At 36.3% G+C, this 15847-nt stretch overlaps 1 protein-coding gene across 3 annotated transcripts in view; it reads right to left on the bottom strand.

The window, feature by feature from the left end:
• LOC134821738 (uncharacterized) overlaps window positions 1–15847 on the bottom strand; it is a 90001-nt gene that overhangs the window by 60602 nt on the left and 13552 nt on the right. The window contains exons 2-8 of one of the 3 annotated variants that reach the window (XM_063832482.1): window positions 4631–4815; window positions 2210–2336; window positions 1762–1843; window positions 1263–1352; window positions 890–972; window positions 494–653; window positions 136–247 (exon numbers count right to left, since the gene is read on the bottom strand). The exons of 1 other annotated variant lie outside the window; for it this stretch is intronic. In XM_063832482.1, the coding sequence (XP_063688552.1) occupies window positions 136–247; window positions 494–653; window positions 890–972; window positions 1263–1352; window positions 1762–1843; window positions 2210–2336; window positions 4631–4749 (773 nt within the window). In that variant the 5' untranslated portion in view covers window positions 4750–4815. The remainder of the gene's footprint in view (window positions 1–135; window positions 248–493; window positions 654–889; window positions 973–1262; window positions 1353–1761; window positions 1844–2209; window positions 2337–4630; window positions 4816–15847) is intronic. One more of the 3 variants, XM_063832483.1, reaches the window with a different exon arrangement.

A 15847-nucleotide genomic window follows, 5' to 3' on the forward strand; every position in this document is an offset into this window, starting at 1 on the left:
CACAAGTCAATCAAATTGATAATTTATGTTATATATGCCCATTTATTTGCCTAACAACAACACAGTTGTTAATCACACCCAATTTACTAATTAATTGGACTTAATTGATCAATTAATCAATTAATTAGCACCAACCTGACAAATAGAATAGAAGGTATAAGGAGGGTAGCGAACATCCCAGCGAATATTATCCACAAGTAGGGTACTTTCATGTACACATTTGAGCTCATGAAGATCGTTACATTTCCTGAGGAGGGGACGGTGGTATTAACAAATAATAAATGATAAATTACAGTGGTATTAACAAATTATAAATGATAAATTACGATTTTTAAACCGAGTAAATAGTGAAGGGGTATAAAGGCTGCCAGTAGTTTATAAATCTGCTGGTGACCAAAAATATTTTGTGAGGTTTCCCTTTTCCATCAATTTTACGCATTGAGTAAATTTATACAGAAATAAGGATGATAAATAAAAATAAAATGATAATCACCTAGTTCTGGATACAAAGGATCTGTGACTCTATCCATCCCAATATTTCCTGGGTTCACGTACAAAGTACAAATAAAACTGCCAATAAACCCGGACATTCCGATGAAGAACCCTATAATTCCGTTAGCAGCTCCAGATTTTGAGGGATTCCATTCTGTAGCCTGGAACACAACATGTTACAATTAGTTGCTACTGATTATGATACCTCATCACCTTAAGATAGCTACTGGATCCTTGAATAACACGTACTCCGATTAAAATATAATTTAAGGACGCTAAATGCATAAGTATTACCAAATTCATTGAATATTAAATTTTGCTTTCCAACTGAAGTGATATTTAAAAAAACAGAATCTTAAATTAACAAGAGTTTCATGATGCACAGATGCAAACTTACTTTTCCTATAGTGAAGACTAAGACGTTCCCGCCAAAGAACCCTAAAGCGCACATATACAATGACAAGGACACGTAGGTTTTCCCTGGGAATAAAAGTATAATTAGTATAATTATAAGTATAATTAATATAATTATAGTGCATATAATTAATTTACATAATAGAATGATTGTTGTACTTCCGAAAAAGCAGTCAAAATCAGTTAAAACCGACTTGAAAGCTTTGCTTTTATTATATAAATTACAGGGCAAACAAATTTTGAATCTTACAGTTATAGCTATTATCTTATTATGGAATTGTTGTTTATTTTGTTCATTAATATATTGTTTTATTATTTATAAAATATAGATAGATAATAAAAATAGTTGCACTCACCGAACCAGTATATACTGGTCATGACTAATGTCAACCCTACGGAGAATATTGCGTATAATACTCTTTCATTACAGAATTTGGAGAGTAAACCTGAAACAGAGACATGTCAGCACTGCTAATAATTAGTTATTACAATCTGTTGATATTTATTATCTTCCTGGACCACTTTAAATACTTAGAGCTCTAGAGCAATTAATACAACAGAACGCTCATTTTATTGTTATAATACTATAATAGTATTGAAAAAGTATGGTTTGCTTAGTGCAGCTCACCTATCAAACTGCTATTCTATAAGGCTCACACAACCTTTAATTACAGTAGTTGTTGTCGACTACCTACCTTAAAAGCTTAAATATCTAGAGCGAAATACAAAATATACATACACATCACAGACATATACGTAGTACGTACATATCACAGACACGAAAGTGTTGTTTGCTTACCATAGCATGTGACATTGCTTACCTATCAAGCTGCCACAGCACGTGACATTGCTTACCTATCAAGCTGCCACAGCACGTGACAAATATCAAAAACAAACTCGGGTGCAGGTTTAAATGCCGCATATCAAATCTCTCGCCCTGAAATCATTAGGTTATTACATTAACTATTGATAAAGAATTAATAGATATTGTTTTTTAAGCTTCATATTAACTAATGGCTTGAGACTAGCCTTAAAGAGACCAGACAATGTTTACTCAAAATATGAATATACAATACAATAACGATAAAATAATATCAATAATTAATGATGAAATTCAATATTAGGTATGGCAAGCCTCTTGTGACATCAAGGCTTTCTTCATGATTGGAATGTTTATGATATAACGAAAAATCATTATAACTGACTGCTTAACTAATTAATAATCGTAAATATAAATCAACCACCATTAAATCGACTAAAAAAACTAAAATTGCTTGCGGACAATCGACTAAAAAATACTCACATTCATCCAAAGGTAGCTATAGATATAGGGGATCATAGCTCCGTAACTGAAGACTGGAACACTCATAGCACATGCACTCAGACATCCACTCATCAGCATCAAGTTGGACCTCCATCGCATTGTCGCACTGAAATGGAATCGTTATAGAATCGTTACACGGATAGCTGCACTGGAATTAATAGGATTGTTAAGATCTATCAATCTTATACTTTATAATACTTTAAAGTTAAAGTCAGACGGTTTTAGTGGATTTTAATTGGGTGATCTGAAATTGAGATTGTCGCACTTAAATGGAACATGATTATGTACCAGATTGAAAAATACGACTACGAACCTTAAGTTTAACAAATTTATTACAGCCATCAACAGTGTTTATAACTCAACAACGGTTAAAGAACGTAATTTAATATTTAATATATATATATCTAATTTATCTACATCTAAGAACGCAGTCATCCGATCACTGACCAGAAGAGCCCACAACATCTGCTCACCCCAACACCTTGACGACGAACTCCAGACAGTACGACACGTATGCCTCCAGAACGGCTTCCCTCCTCACCGCATCACCACCATCATGGACGAAGTACAACGGAAATTCACCAACCCCTCTCGCCACCAATCCCTAGCCTCATTCAACCGACAGACCCGTGAACATGCCCTTAGTGTTTCTCTTCCTTTCCATCCCTCCCTATCCAAACCCATCTCCAAGATACTCGGACAATACGACATCAAAGTCACCCACTCCTCTGCTACCTCCCTCCGCAACCTCCTCACCAAAACGAAGACCACACCCCCTACTCACCTCACTCCCAACACCATCTACGAAATTTCCTGCTCACAGTGCCCCTCCAAATACGCCGGACAGACCTACAGACCCTTGGTCCACCGCATGAAAGAACACGAACGATGTTACAGACTCAACAACGCCATCGACGAATCCACAGACAGAATCAAATCAGCCCCTGCACATCATGCCCTGACCACCGGCCACACCATCTCCTGGAACAACATCGAAGTCCTCAAATCCCTCACCTCACGCTCCCAACTTGACCTCACAGAACACGCAGCTATACAAATACGACAACCAGCTATGAACAGAACAGACCGCGCACCCAAATGTAGTTCCCTCTGGGACCCCATTCTTCCTAAAATTGCCAAATCCTTAAAGTCCAGACCATCTGGCATTTCCTTCTCAACCTCAACAGAAGACTAAATTTTTATTGACATTGTACTGTAATTTCCACTTTCCCACCCACACCTCCCCCACCCTCCATCCCTGACACCACTCAATCACATATAAGCATTGTCCACCACATCACATTCAGCTGACGACGATTAACACATGTTTATTGAAAGCTTCTACAAGTTAAATCATCGTATCTCTTATATGTTTTTAACCCAACTCCACTCAGTTACATAATGGACTATGGAGTTTTGTGGGAGGTGATGAATCATGCTATTTTTGTGCCCCTTAAAGTCGCTTCCGGAATCTAAAAACGAAGGTCTGTTTATCACCTTATTCACTAATTGCTTGTGGGATAACAAAGTAACAATATAATGGTAAAACATAAAGTAAGAATTCAATGTGAAAATTATAAAGAAGATTCATTAATTTGAACGAGTATGAAATCAACAACCCAGTAATAATGGTATTCAATGTACATGTCTACAAGTACCTAGTACATGTCTACAATTACATGTCTACAAGTACATGTCTACAAGTACATGTCTACAATTACATGTCTACAATTACATGTCTACAATTACATGTCTACAATTACATGTCTACAAGTACATGTCTACAAGTACATGTCTACAAGTACATGTCTACAAGTACATGTCTACAAGTACATGTCTACAAGTACATGTCTACAAGTACATGTCTACAAGTACATGTCTACAAGTACATGTCTACAAGTACATGTCTACAAGTACATGTCTACAAGTACATGTCTACAAGTACATGTCTACAATTACATGTCTACAAGTACATGTCTACAAGTACATGTCTACAATTACATGTCTACAAGTACATGTCTACAAGTACATGTCTACAAGTACATGTCTACAAGTACATGTCTACAAGTACATGTCTACAAGTACATGTCTACAAGTACATGTCTACAATCACATGTCTACAAGTACATGTCTACAAGTACATGTCTACAAGTACATGTCTACAAGTACATGTCTACAAGTACATGTCTACAAGTACATGTCTACAAGTACATGTCTACAAGTACATGTCTACAAGTACATGTCTACAAGTACATGTCTACAATTACATGTCTACAATTACATGTCTACAAGTACATGTCTACAAGTACATGACTGCCACAAACATTTGAACATATAAAACAGATGCATTGCAATTTGAACAAATTAACAAATGCATTTATTTGATCGAAGAATACTCACCGTTTCAACAAATAAAGCTCAATATCATTCATATATTTATATGCTTTCCGTTTTTTCTTCGTAATAAGGTCTACGTCTTCATCGCAATTGCCATCACAGGAGCCGTATTCAAACGCCATAACACTGGTTACACTGGCAGTGGTTTCGGATAGGTGAGGAAGTAGAGTAATGGACGCTTTATTCAGCTAGCAAGGTTGGTTTGGTTCAACTATCAACAAACTATAAACAAACTATTACAACAAGGTTTGGTTTGTTTCGACTGTTAACAGTTAAGTCAGGGCAAAGAAAATTAAAACAACTTGTATAGTTATAATAGAGTCAAATAGTATAGGGGGTATAATAGTATATAATGTATAAGAGCCACGGTCGTGCTTGCCAGCACTGTGATAAAGTCAAATACAAGTAAACAAATTGATAACAACTATACAGTGAGTGTGGTAACTAAAATTGGTCCTCACTTTGTCTAAAAAGTTGCCAAGAACCCGGATAATATCAAGATAAGCGCGCTTATCAGTTGACACAGAAAAGCAGTCGAGATTTTTCTTTTCACCACGTACAAATTAGTTAATGATATTACTACTTTTGTGCAATTATATTTCTTTTTCCAGTTATTGGCATTAGTTTCGGTATTCTTAATTTTAAGCCACTGCATTTGACATTATCCCAAGTGGGTGAGAGTCTCCACTTACTTTAAAATGAAATAATATTTCAAGTACGTCAAACCAAAATTCTGAAACTAAGAAAAAGGTCAAACGATTGTCTACAAACCAGTTTTTGAATTTTGTAATTTCGATACTCAGAAGTAACGTACTTATGACCCGTTCAAAAACATTGATTTCGTCATAAAATACACATAAAATTTCAAACACGCCCTGCTGTATGCACTATGCTGGCTCTCTTAACCTTAACATAATGCCACGTGCATATCAAACATATATTAAATAAACCTACACAAATTACCAGTGCAGTATTTGCTTAATAGTGCCTAGTGGGGTTCACCACTATTCACACCAGTTTATTGATCGTCACGGTAAAAAGAAAACAGGGGTACCCAACTCAGCAGTCAGCACCACCGGCTTGTGAAATCATAGTCATACCGGTTGGACTTTTTGCTTTTCTGTACCAAACTGTACCAAGGTACAATATTTGGTACCAAGGCATTTATCTCGAGATCGTGTTAATCATTTTTCTTTAAACTTTCCAGATAGTTACATAACTATAATAGGAACAATCTGAGCGAGTTTGGGCGAAATGTGCCAAACTTGAGATATCACTCCAAATTACACAAGAAAATATCTCCAAATTGGTGGTTATATTTTCTTGTGTTTGAAGTAATACCTCAAGTTTGGCACACAGAAATTCGCCCAAACTCGCACAGATTGTGTAATGTGTACCGGTCTAAGAGTTTTGTACTTTTGTAAGTTGCTGAGCGAGGATCTCCCTGAGAGTACACTACTGACGCTGAGTTTTAATTATTACTTACTGATACATTAAGTGAAGGGTCAGATAACGACTCCCCTTTTTGCAATGAGGAATCCTCTTTTTTCTTTTTCTTTATTATTCTTTAACAATTTCTACGGCCCGGTGCAAAGTTGGAAAGGTTTAGAAATAACAACGTAAAAAAGTGGACATTACAGAAGCTTTACTACTTGCTTACTTGTGATGGAATCGTTAAATAAACACAAACAAAGTAGAGCCCAGAGCACGACAGATGATACTTCCTTTCACGGCTACAAACAAATCTCTTGATTAGTAATCAGTCCCACCACTGAAGGATTAATTTGCTGGTAGACGCTCTTACTTTACATGTGAAGTATAAACAACATTCCAACACTCATGCAGTATTACAGGAGCTCTATAGGGCCTCTCGTGACGTGGTGGAGAAGATGGTATGTGATTATGGGATTAGTTGCTTGCTGTGGTTACTCGAACTTTTTATGTAGAATAAAAGCAAGTCCCTCATATTATGGAGCCAGGTTGTGGACTGGTTCTGTTTAGAAGAGTTCGCAGAGCATTAACAAATGAAAGGAGTAATTAGTTGGGGGACTATAGTCTATACAAACCCCCGTTCCCCTCCAGTCAGTTTCAAGCTTGTAGCCCTGATTAAACTCATTACAACACTACAAATCTATTACATTTGTTGAGGACGTCACTCCATACTCCTGAATAAGCTCGAGCACTATGGCATAAGAGGTCTCGCTCTAAACTGGTTTAAATCATATCTTAGGAACAGAAACCAGTTTGTATCTATTGGATCCTCTGAATCCTCAGCCAACCCCATTATTTACGGTGTACCCCAAGGTTCAATTTTGGGACCTCTCCTTTTTATTATCTACATAAACGATCTTCCTCAAATATCAGAAATAGCTAATTTCATCATGTACGCAGATGATACAAACATTTTCCTAACTGGAGAAAATATAAACGAGGTTTATGATAAGCTCAAAATTCTTAGCGATGTCTTAGTTAAATGGGTAGATAACAACGGTTTAGCTCTAAATCTTAAAAAAACGAATTATATGATCTTTTCTCGGCAAAGAAACCTCATTTATCGCGATGTAGTAATTAAAATTTCTGGTGTCACAATCGAAAGAAAAACAGAAGCCCGTTTCTTAGGAGTTATAATAGATAACAAACTGAACTGGTCGCAACATATTTCTGCCATGAAAATGAAAATGGCCAGATACATTGGAGTCATGTACAAACTTAAAAAATATTTGCCTCTGGAAGCACGTTTACAAATATATCACAGCTTTGTTCAGTCTCACCTTAATTACTGCTCCCTCGTCTGGGGTTTTGCTGCCAAATCCCATATAGAAACACTATTTGTAAAACAAAAAATGGGTCTTAGAGCAATACTACCATGTTTTGTTAATTACTGGTACAAAGATGGTACACCACCAGCAAGTACCAAGTCTGGTTTCTATGTACACAAAATATTGACAGTTCATAGTATCATCGTGAAGAACGCATTAGTTTTTATACATAAGCTGAAAAACTTCCCAAGTCTAGTGCCTCCCTCTATAAAGAAAACAATACCTAACAGTGCACCAATATTTAACGTCGCCGATCCGTATTCGAGTTTTACAACTTTATGGTCAGATGAATACGGTAAACACCCTTACAATAATTCAGTATTCTACAAAGGTCCACTATTAGCAATAAACAGATATAGTGTCGCAGCAACTTCCTTACCAAGTCTCTTCAACCTTAACATCTACAAAAGGTGCATAAAAAACATGCTGATTGATCAACAAAACGAGGGCATCACAGACGAATGGCCTAACTTTATGTTACACAATATAACGGGACTAAGGAAATCAGAGCGCAACATCAACCGTAATGCTAATAATAACTCTGTCCCATAAGCACGCCATCACAGAATCAATTTCACTGCATACCATCTCAGTTACACTGCCATCAATTCGCCAGCAAAAACGGCATGACGCTATGCGACTGATAACAGTCGTTAAATTTTAAAATTTTGGAATAGCTAGCTAGCCGTAGCTATGCACCTGTTTCCACTCTAACAACTCTTATAGCGCATTAATATGATAATTTCAACTAAAGGCAACTTTATATGTGCTCAGCTATGTTTTGTTCGACAAGCTCCATTATATACATTTTAATCTTTTTAATGAGATCTAATCTTGTGCGAGTTTTGAGTTTGAATTGATAACACTTATTATATATATTATTTTTTGAGTAAACATTGGCTGGTACTTCGGGCCGGTCCCCAACAAAAAACAGAAGGAATATATTTACTGTAATTTGAGGAGTCCTCATTCTCCTCACGTCCGAAAATGGCGTTTCTCTTGCCGCTAATATATAGAGCTCAACTAATGTATTTAATTGTAGTCGTAAAAATAGTTGGACACGATGTGATTATTTGCTTACTGCGTTCAAATGTTAGGTGTCCACCAGTTTATGTTAGGTGTAATATATGATTTTAGTTTGTGCGGGAAATACATTGCCGTAAAGATAATTAGTGAGCTCGGTTCAACTAGGTGGCAGTTGGTTCAATGTAGTGTAATACCCAGTTATAATATGGACTTGTTCGGTGTTGAAACAAGTTGTCTAGTTGTACTTTATTAAACAGTTTGGTGAAATTCAACATTCATGCTTTCGTAAGACTAGCAGGAACCCGTATAACCCTAAAATGGTGTCAAGACTCAAGAGACTAAAATAATTATTACCTATTTAATTCGCGTTTTTGACACCACTTGGGGGTCCAAATTTTGGGCTCTTAAACTCCTATTTCTTGGCCAATTTTTTATTTGTTCAGTCAAAAACCAGTCAAAAACGTTTCAGTTGTATATCTTTTACGGTTTTTGCGGAAAGTCGCGTTAAAGTTGATGCCGTGGTGTCAGTAAAATGGTACGGAACCCTCCATATATATCGTCTCGCTTTATCACAATGCTGGCAAGCATGACCGTGCCTCTTATATTCACAATACTATTTACCCTCTTTACTATTTACCCCCTTTACTATTTACCCCCTTTACTATTTACCCCCTTTACTATTTACCCCCTTTACTATTTACCCCCTTTACTATTTACCCCCTTTACTATTTACCCCCTTTACTACTTAACCCCTTTACTATTTACCCCCTTTACTAGTATACCCCTTTATTGTTTTTCAAGCATTAAGACTCATCGAAAGTAGTTCAGCAGGTATATTTAAGTTCAAAACATTCTAATTTAATTTTAAATATGACAGGAATAAGAAATAGTTATGTGAAGGTTTTTGAGAAATTTGCGCAAAATACGCGCCAGCATGTTATACGAAATTCGGTAAAAAACCCAAAATCGCCATATTCAGGTGCTTTAAAAACCATGTTAAAATTGTGTTAGAGATCTGAAATTTTGCAGGGCGTCTAGACGTTGACCAAATCGACTGTAAAAAAAGTTTCAAGTTTCAGGAGCATCGGGAAATGGGTTTTCTAGAACCCCTGTTTTACAACAGATTGTCGGGACATATACATACAGATATACATACATATATATTCAGGGATAGACGCTTTGCCAGTAAATTATAGCCTGTATTTAAGTGTCCATAGATTCAAAAGTATAAAAGATATAGCCATTTCCGACCACAGGTCTTGCGAATAATTATTTACACTTTAGTTTACATTGTATAAAAAAATTATTTGACGTCATAAACACCCCTTGATGACGTCATCAAGTTAACCGTTTTAAAAACTTGATTTTTGACAAAGTAATCACTTTTAAAATCGATTTTACACCATTAAGAATTAATTTTATTCAAGATTTGAGGACTTATTGAAGTTAGATAATTGTTTAAGCATTCTGAAAATCTACCGGAAAGTTTTTCTACCTTGCTCCTTCATAAAGATATTCGTCATTGAAGTTTGTGCTTTTTTGAAGAATTATTTTATAAAAACGTCAATTTTGCGATTTAGTATTCTCTGGTGTTGGGCCATGCCTTGGGTTGTGGAGCTCAGTTCTGCTTCCTATAGGTATACATTGTGCATTAAAAGTTGCACACGTGGGGACACGCCCAAATTTATAGAAAATTGCTAAAATCACTGAAAATTGCTGTTTTCGTCATTTTCTGTCAACTGAAGAGTGCCGTTGTGATTACAGTTCTTTTTGAAATACATTGAAACTTTGCAAGCTTATCAAACTATATATAAAACACCAATATGAAAAAATTTACGGCGATTCAGTATTGGATGCGCACGCAACGACCGCTCAAAGTTTGCACGTGCGAAAGGTGAGAATTTTGCTCATTCGTGATTTCCAACAAATTCTGCTTTGCCACGACAGTTTAATGTCATTATATATGAATTTAATGCCAACTTGAATGAGTATAAAGTGGCATATTCAGTCAGTGATCGACTGATATGCTTACCTAAACACAAGAAAATGTTTTTAAAGGAAAAATTTCGAAATCGTTAAAACTTCTTCCTTATTGATGAAGATATCAGTTTATATTTTGTATTTCAACTATATAAAATTAAAGTACCCTGACATTATAATCAAAAATAGATGATATTTGACCAAAACCCATAATCATGGGTAGAGTGGACCGCTGCCAGTGTCTCTCTTTCCCAAACAAAAGGAAATGATATTAATTTGATAGTAAGATGTGAAGGTGAAAAGAAACGAATTGATAAATAAATCGTTACGAAAAAATTAATCTGAATTAAACACTAATATCAAAATGAGCTTGAATTTAACATTAACTATATAGTTTCTCAAAAATCCCATCCCGAGAAACTGAGTAACAACAAAGCAAACTAACACCGCACATAGAATTTGGAGAAATAGTAAATCACATGTCTTATTTTCTCTCATGTTAGGAAGTTAATAGATTCCCCGAATTGCGCTCAGCTCAAGAATACTGATTCTTTGAAAACGGGACTCGGAAAGGAGGAAGTAGTTTTGTTAAAACATCTATTTTGTAATTGTATCATCTACGTAATTGTATCATCTACAAGGCGAAAGACAGGTACATTGATTGCATAATTGAGTTTTATTGTTTGACATGAGATATGAAAAATGTATCAGCCATGCAGATTACAGTGTTTTGTAATTGTACCACATCAAAGCATCAACACTATATTGGTATTTTTCAATTACTTAAAAAAAATAGTTTACTACCTCACAATTTTAAGAATATCATAGTATTCCAACGGAATGATCCAATTTCCCAGAAATACAATTGCAAAGCTAACATCACTACTTATTTATTATTAACAGCACGTCACTTATATTAGGACGCAATGAAACTACCGGACCACGATGTATGGGGACTTGCCACCCCATGGCAACATTAAAATACATCGACTCTGTTACATCGTTTCCTGTTAAAATTAAACTCCGTTACAAATTGAACTGGGACCTGGTAATTCTACACCATTAGTTCAATAAAATATGATAAAATTTATATCTGACTCTGGTCATAACGTCATAAGAACAATATTAATATTATATCTACTCTCTCCTAACTAGCTGAAGTAGCTCTGATATATCGGATTGGAACGTGAAGACTGTCCTGACTGCAGTTATAAGTATAGTGATGCTACCATGATATTTCTATGTTTTAGTTCACACACGTGGATAGATGGGGGATAGCTCCGAAGGAGAACTAAAATTAGTCGAGCTCTGGGATCTCGGCAGATAAAATACAAGGCAAATAACTAAATACTTAAATAACCTTGAGACTGATGGCTGCATGATGTTTAGGTAATTGTGTCGCAGTTCCAGGGTGACGAATTGCTAAAGTGGGTATAATCACTGGACCACAAAAGCACTATAACTTTTAAACTTGTGTTCAATATTTACTTATTTGCAATAAGTTAATTTAATATATAAAAGTGAAAGGCCCCAGGTTACACTATAAATAAGGGATATATTAACTTATTAAAGATAAGGGGATCAGTATTTTTTATTTATTTTTTGATATATATGAGCTACTTGCCATTTAGGTCCAGTATCATTATAATACATAACGCCGAACTTCTAGGCATGGTGCTTGGTTGTGGGACACACTAAACTTATAAGTAAGGTTGAGAGACCCCAAATCTCCCTAAAGAGATATCAACAGAGTGTGAGCCACTGCCTGACTAACCTGTGAATAGAGTTTGCCCGACTAGTCTATGATTGGGGCAGACAGTATCTTCTGAGTTGTTGAGATTCTGAGTATCCTTTGTCCGTGGTGCTGGTTACAAGCTCTTGTTGTAGGTGATAATTACTGACACCAAACTCATTTATAGATGAAGGATAAGAAAGGGATGCAGAGCAACAGAGATGGTATAGACGTGAAACAATACCACGTGGGTAAATCTCGTTCTGTAGTCACGTGTTAATGATGCCACATGTAGCAAAAATAATGAAGCATTACTGAACATGATCAGTAACTGGGGATCAGTAACAATAATAATTGATGCTTTGTGTTTTGACCTCATGCGATACGCTGTCTGTATTAATTATTAAACCTGAGTTCAATCTTTATTCTTCTTCGTAGGGGGCCGTGGTCATGATCACATAAGCCCTGTGCCCTAATAATTCTTTAAAAAAGGTGTACTCTAGTGACTACTTGACTAGACCTGCATTCTCACCTGTTTTAGCTTTTTAGGTAACTCTGCGATGTAACGGAATATTCTTTGTTTCTGTTACGGTTCTGTTATCGTTCAGAAGACTAAACAAGCTAGCAATATATAATTATTACGATTTAAAATGAGCGAGCTTGTAAAATCATGAAAAGAGCTTCTTATTGCAATGATCGATCATTCCAGAAAATACAATAACAAAATGTTATATGAGCTGGCGTCATCAGCAATCTTTTAATTACAACAGATCACAAACTGATCAGGACAGAGGACAATTCTGAGGACAATTCTGGATCGTACAGGGTGACACTGGTAAAAGGTTGGCTCGAACCAATCAGGAACCGAATAATGACACATACGATAAGGTGGATAAAGTGCAGTTATCGAATTAAGATAAAATTGGAATGTTTATTAGCAGTGGTTTGCTGTGTTTTGTTGTGCCCATGAATCGGGAAAATCTTAAACAATCGTTCAATTTTCGTCGTTATAATCATTCGAATCTAATCGCTACGGTTGATCGAATTCTTAGTTTGCTATAACAAAATTCATTAAATCCTCCCTATAGCAGATCTAATAAGGTCATTTATTTAATCGAATTGCCGAGAAGGTCCCAGTCCCCATACCATGTAAGTTTTATCCAAAGGAACCAGATAGTCAAGAAAATATACACGTTATAGTAAGGGGGGGGGGGGGTGGGGGACCAATGTTATAGTAAGACGTGAGTTGTGACTTGAGATGGTGCATGAAAGTTTATCTCGTTCTCAGGTTACAATAATAGGACTGATTTTGGTAGCCGTCCGTGGGATTAATTCGAATACTGTATCTGTTCTCGTGACGATGCATTTTAGTAGGGCCGGGAAGTGACGATAGATTCGGCGAACTGTAGAAACTGTAAAATAAGAATGATCGTAAGGAAACCATCAGTTATCGCTATAACCAGCCCTTTACCCGCCCCTAACACTTAACAGCCCTTTACCAGCCCCTAACAGCCCTTTACCAGCCCCTAACAGGCCCTAACAGGCCCTAACAGGCCCCCTTACCAGCCCCTAACAGGCCCTAACAGGCCCCCTTACCAGCCCCTAACAGCCCTTTACCAGCCCCTAACAGGCCCTAACAGGCCCTAACAGGCCCCCTCACCAGCCCCTGTCTTGGCTGTTAACTTCAATTCATCTGCAAGAAAATGACTGAATTGTAAAAAAATTTTAAATTAAAATTTTAACCCAATTCAGTAGCAAAAAACTTTGTACATCGTAGTGCACACTCAACTACACCCTGCTACTGGAGTAATTAGGTCGGTTTAAATCATATAGTTGGTCCGTGCATCATTTTTTTCGGGGCCGAAAGTGCGTGAAGTGCGTTCTCGGAAACACACGCTAGTCGCTACAGCTTACACAGTACAAAATGCCATGTGACTGGTATACTATGGACTACCGACTATGGTGACAGTATTATTGTAAATGTATACTGTTTAGTGCATACCATATTATATTACTACTAGTATGCCCTAAGATTATGAAAAAAAATGTTATTATTCATAGATAATATTCAATATCTTCTAAAAAGTAAAAAGGGTATTTATTCGTACGTATTTTTGTACGTATTAAAATCCTTACCAGATTTCCCGAGAGTTTCCACGCCAACTGGCGGGAGCTCTGCCCACACTACGCGCCTCGTTGTGTGAATCCGGTTTTTTTACCCACGCCATGTGGCCCGTCACTACATGGCGTAGTGTGGGCAGACACTTAAGTGCGTACGATCCAACTATGGTCTAAATTGAGATGACCCCCGGACCCCGTCCTTTACAATTATGTTGTGTCGCTAGTCCCAAACCTGTGTGACCACGCCCATATTTCATATTAGGCGCGTATGTGTGAAATTTGTATCGCAGCTTCCGAACGGCTTAAAGACTTAAGCTTGTGCTACTGCTTACTTAAAATGACCGCAATGCACATGTTTATATTAGCACTGTGAATATTTAAGGGTATGAAGGCTCAAGATGTTCACTCCCATGCCGGTCCTTAGGATCACAGAGTCTAATGGCATGAAGTGCACGAAATTGGAAATTTGTATTTTAAAACTGTTAGGATACATTTTTTAATTTTCGGAGATGTAGTAAGATTTTGATTTTCCTGTTTGCCACTCGGTTCGGCCGGTCTGAAAAATAAAGAAGATTGATTGATATCTGACCGATTCCAGTCCTGCAGCCAAATCCCTAGACAGGTACTCAGTTGATCCTGAGTTCCTAGTCGTATGTCATTATATCTAATTTGTTATGTGGTCAATATACAGCTATAAAGCGTACGCTACAATATGCGATCCGGCTTGACTAGGTATTACTTATTCATTTCATAAATACTCTCTTTCGTTTTTAATTAAATAATAATACAAATTTCACACATACGCGCCTAATATGAAATATGGGCGTGGTCACACAGGTTTGGGACTAGCGACACAACATATTGCGCACCTAAGTGATTTGAGTTACCAATGACCTATTTAACGGCGGCCGTTAAATTAAAAAAAATTTTAAATTAAAATTTTAACCCAATTCAGTAGCAAAAAACTTTGTATATCGTAGTGCACACTCAACTACTCGCTGCTACTGGAGTAAATTATTTTCATATTACTGGCGATAATTTCTAAAATTGCTTTCAGCAGTTAATTTTAGACTAATTAACTCCTAGTAAAATTTCGAATTTTCATAAGATAAAATTGGAGTGAGTTTCAAACTGTAGAAAAGTGTTGTACAGTACAGTAAAATGTCCAAGAAATGTCAACACAAAGAAATAAATATTGCGTTAAATCATTGTTGTTCTTGTTGTGATAAGTTAGGTCATATCAGTACTATCATGATACATTGTACTATATCAACCATTCAAGTAAGATAATATATCACAGAAATTCACAGAAATTCACAGAAATTCACAGAAATTCACAGAAATTCACAGAAATTCACAGAAATTCACAGAAATTCACAAAAATTCACAAAAATCCACTGTCATACATTTATATTAATTTATGTGTATCAATTTATTTTGGTTATTGAGTTATAACAATTTCTATAATATGCTGTAAAGCAGTTATAAAGTAGCCATGCAATAAGCCAATTATTAAAATAATTGCTTCACTCTTGGCTGAAT

This window comes from Bolinopsis microptera, chromosome 10, assembly GCF_026151205.1.
Source record: "Bolinopsis microptera isolate Bmic1 chromosome 10, MBARI_Bmic_1.0, whole genome shotgun sequence".
Lineage (NCBI taxonomy): Eukaryota > Metazoa > Ctenophora > Tentaculata > Lobata > Bolinopsidae > Bolinopsis > Bolinopsis microptera.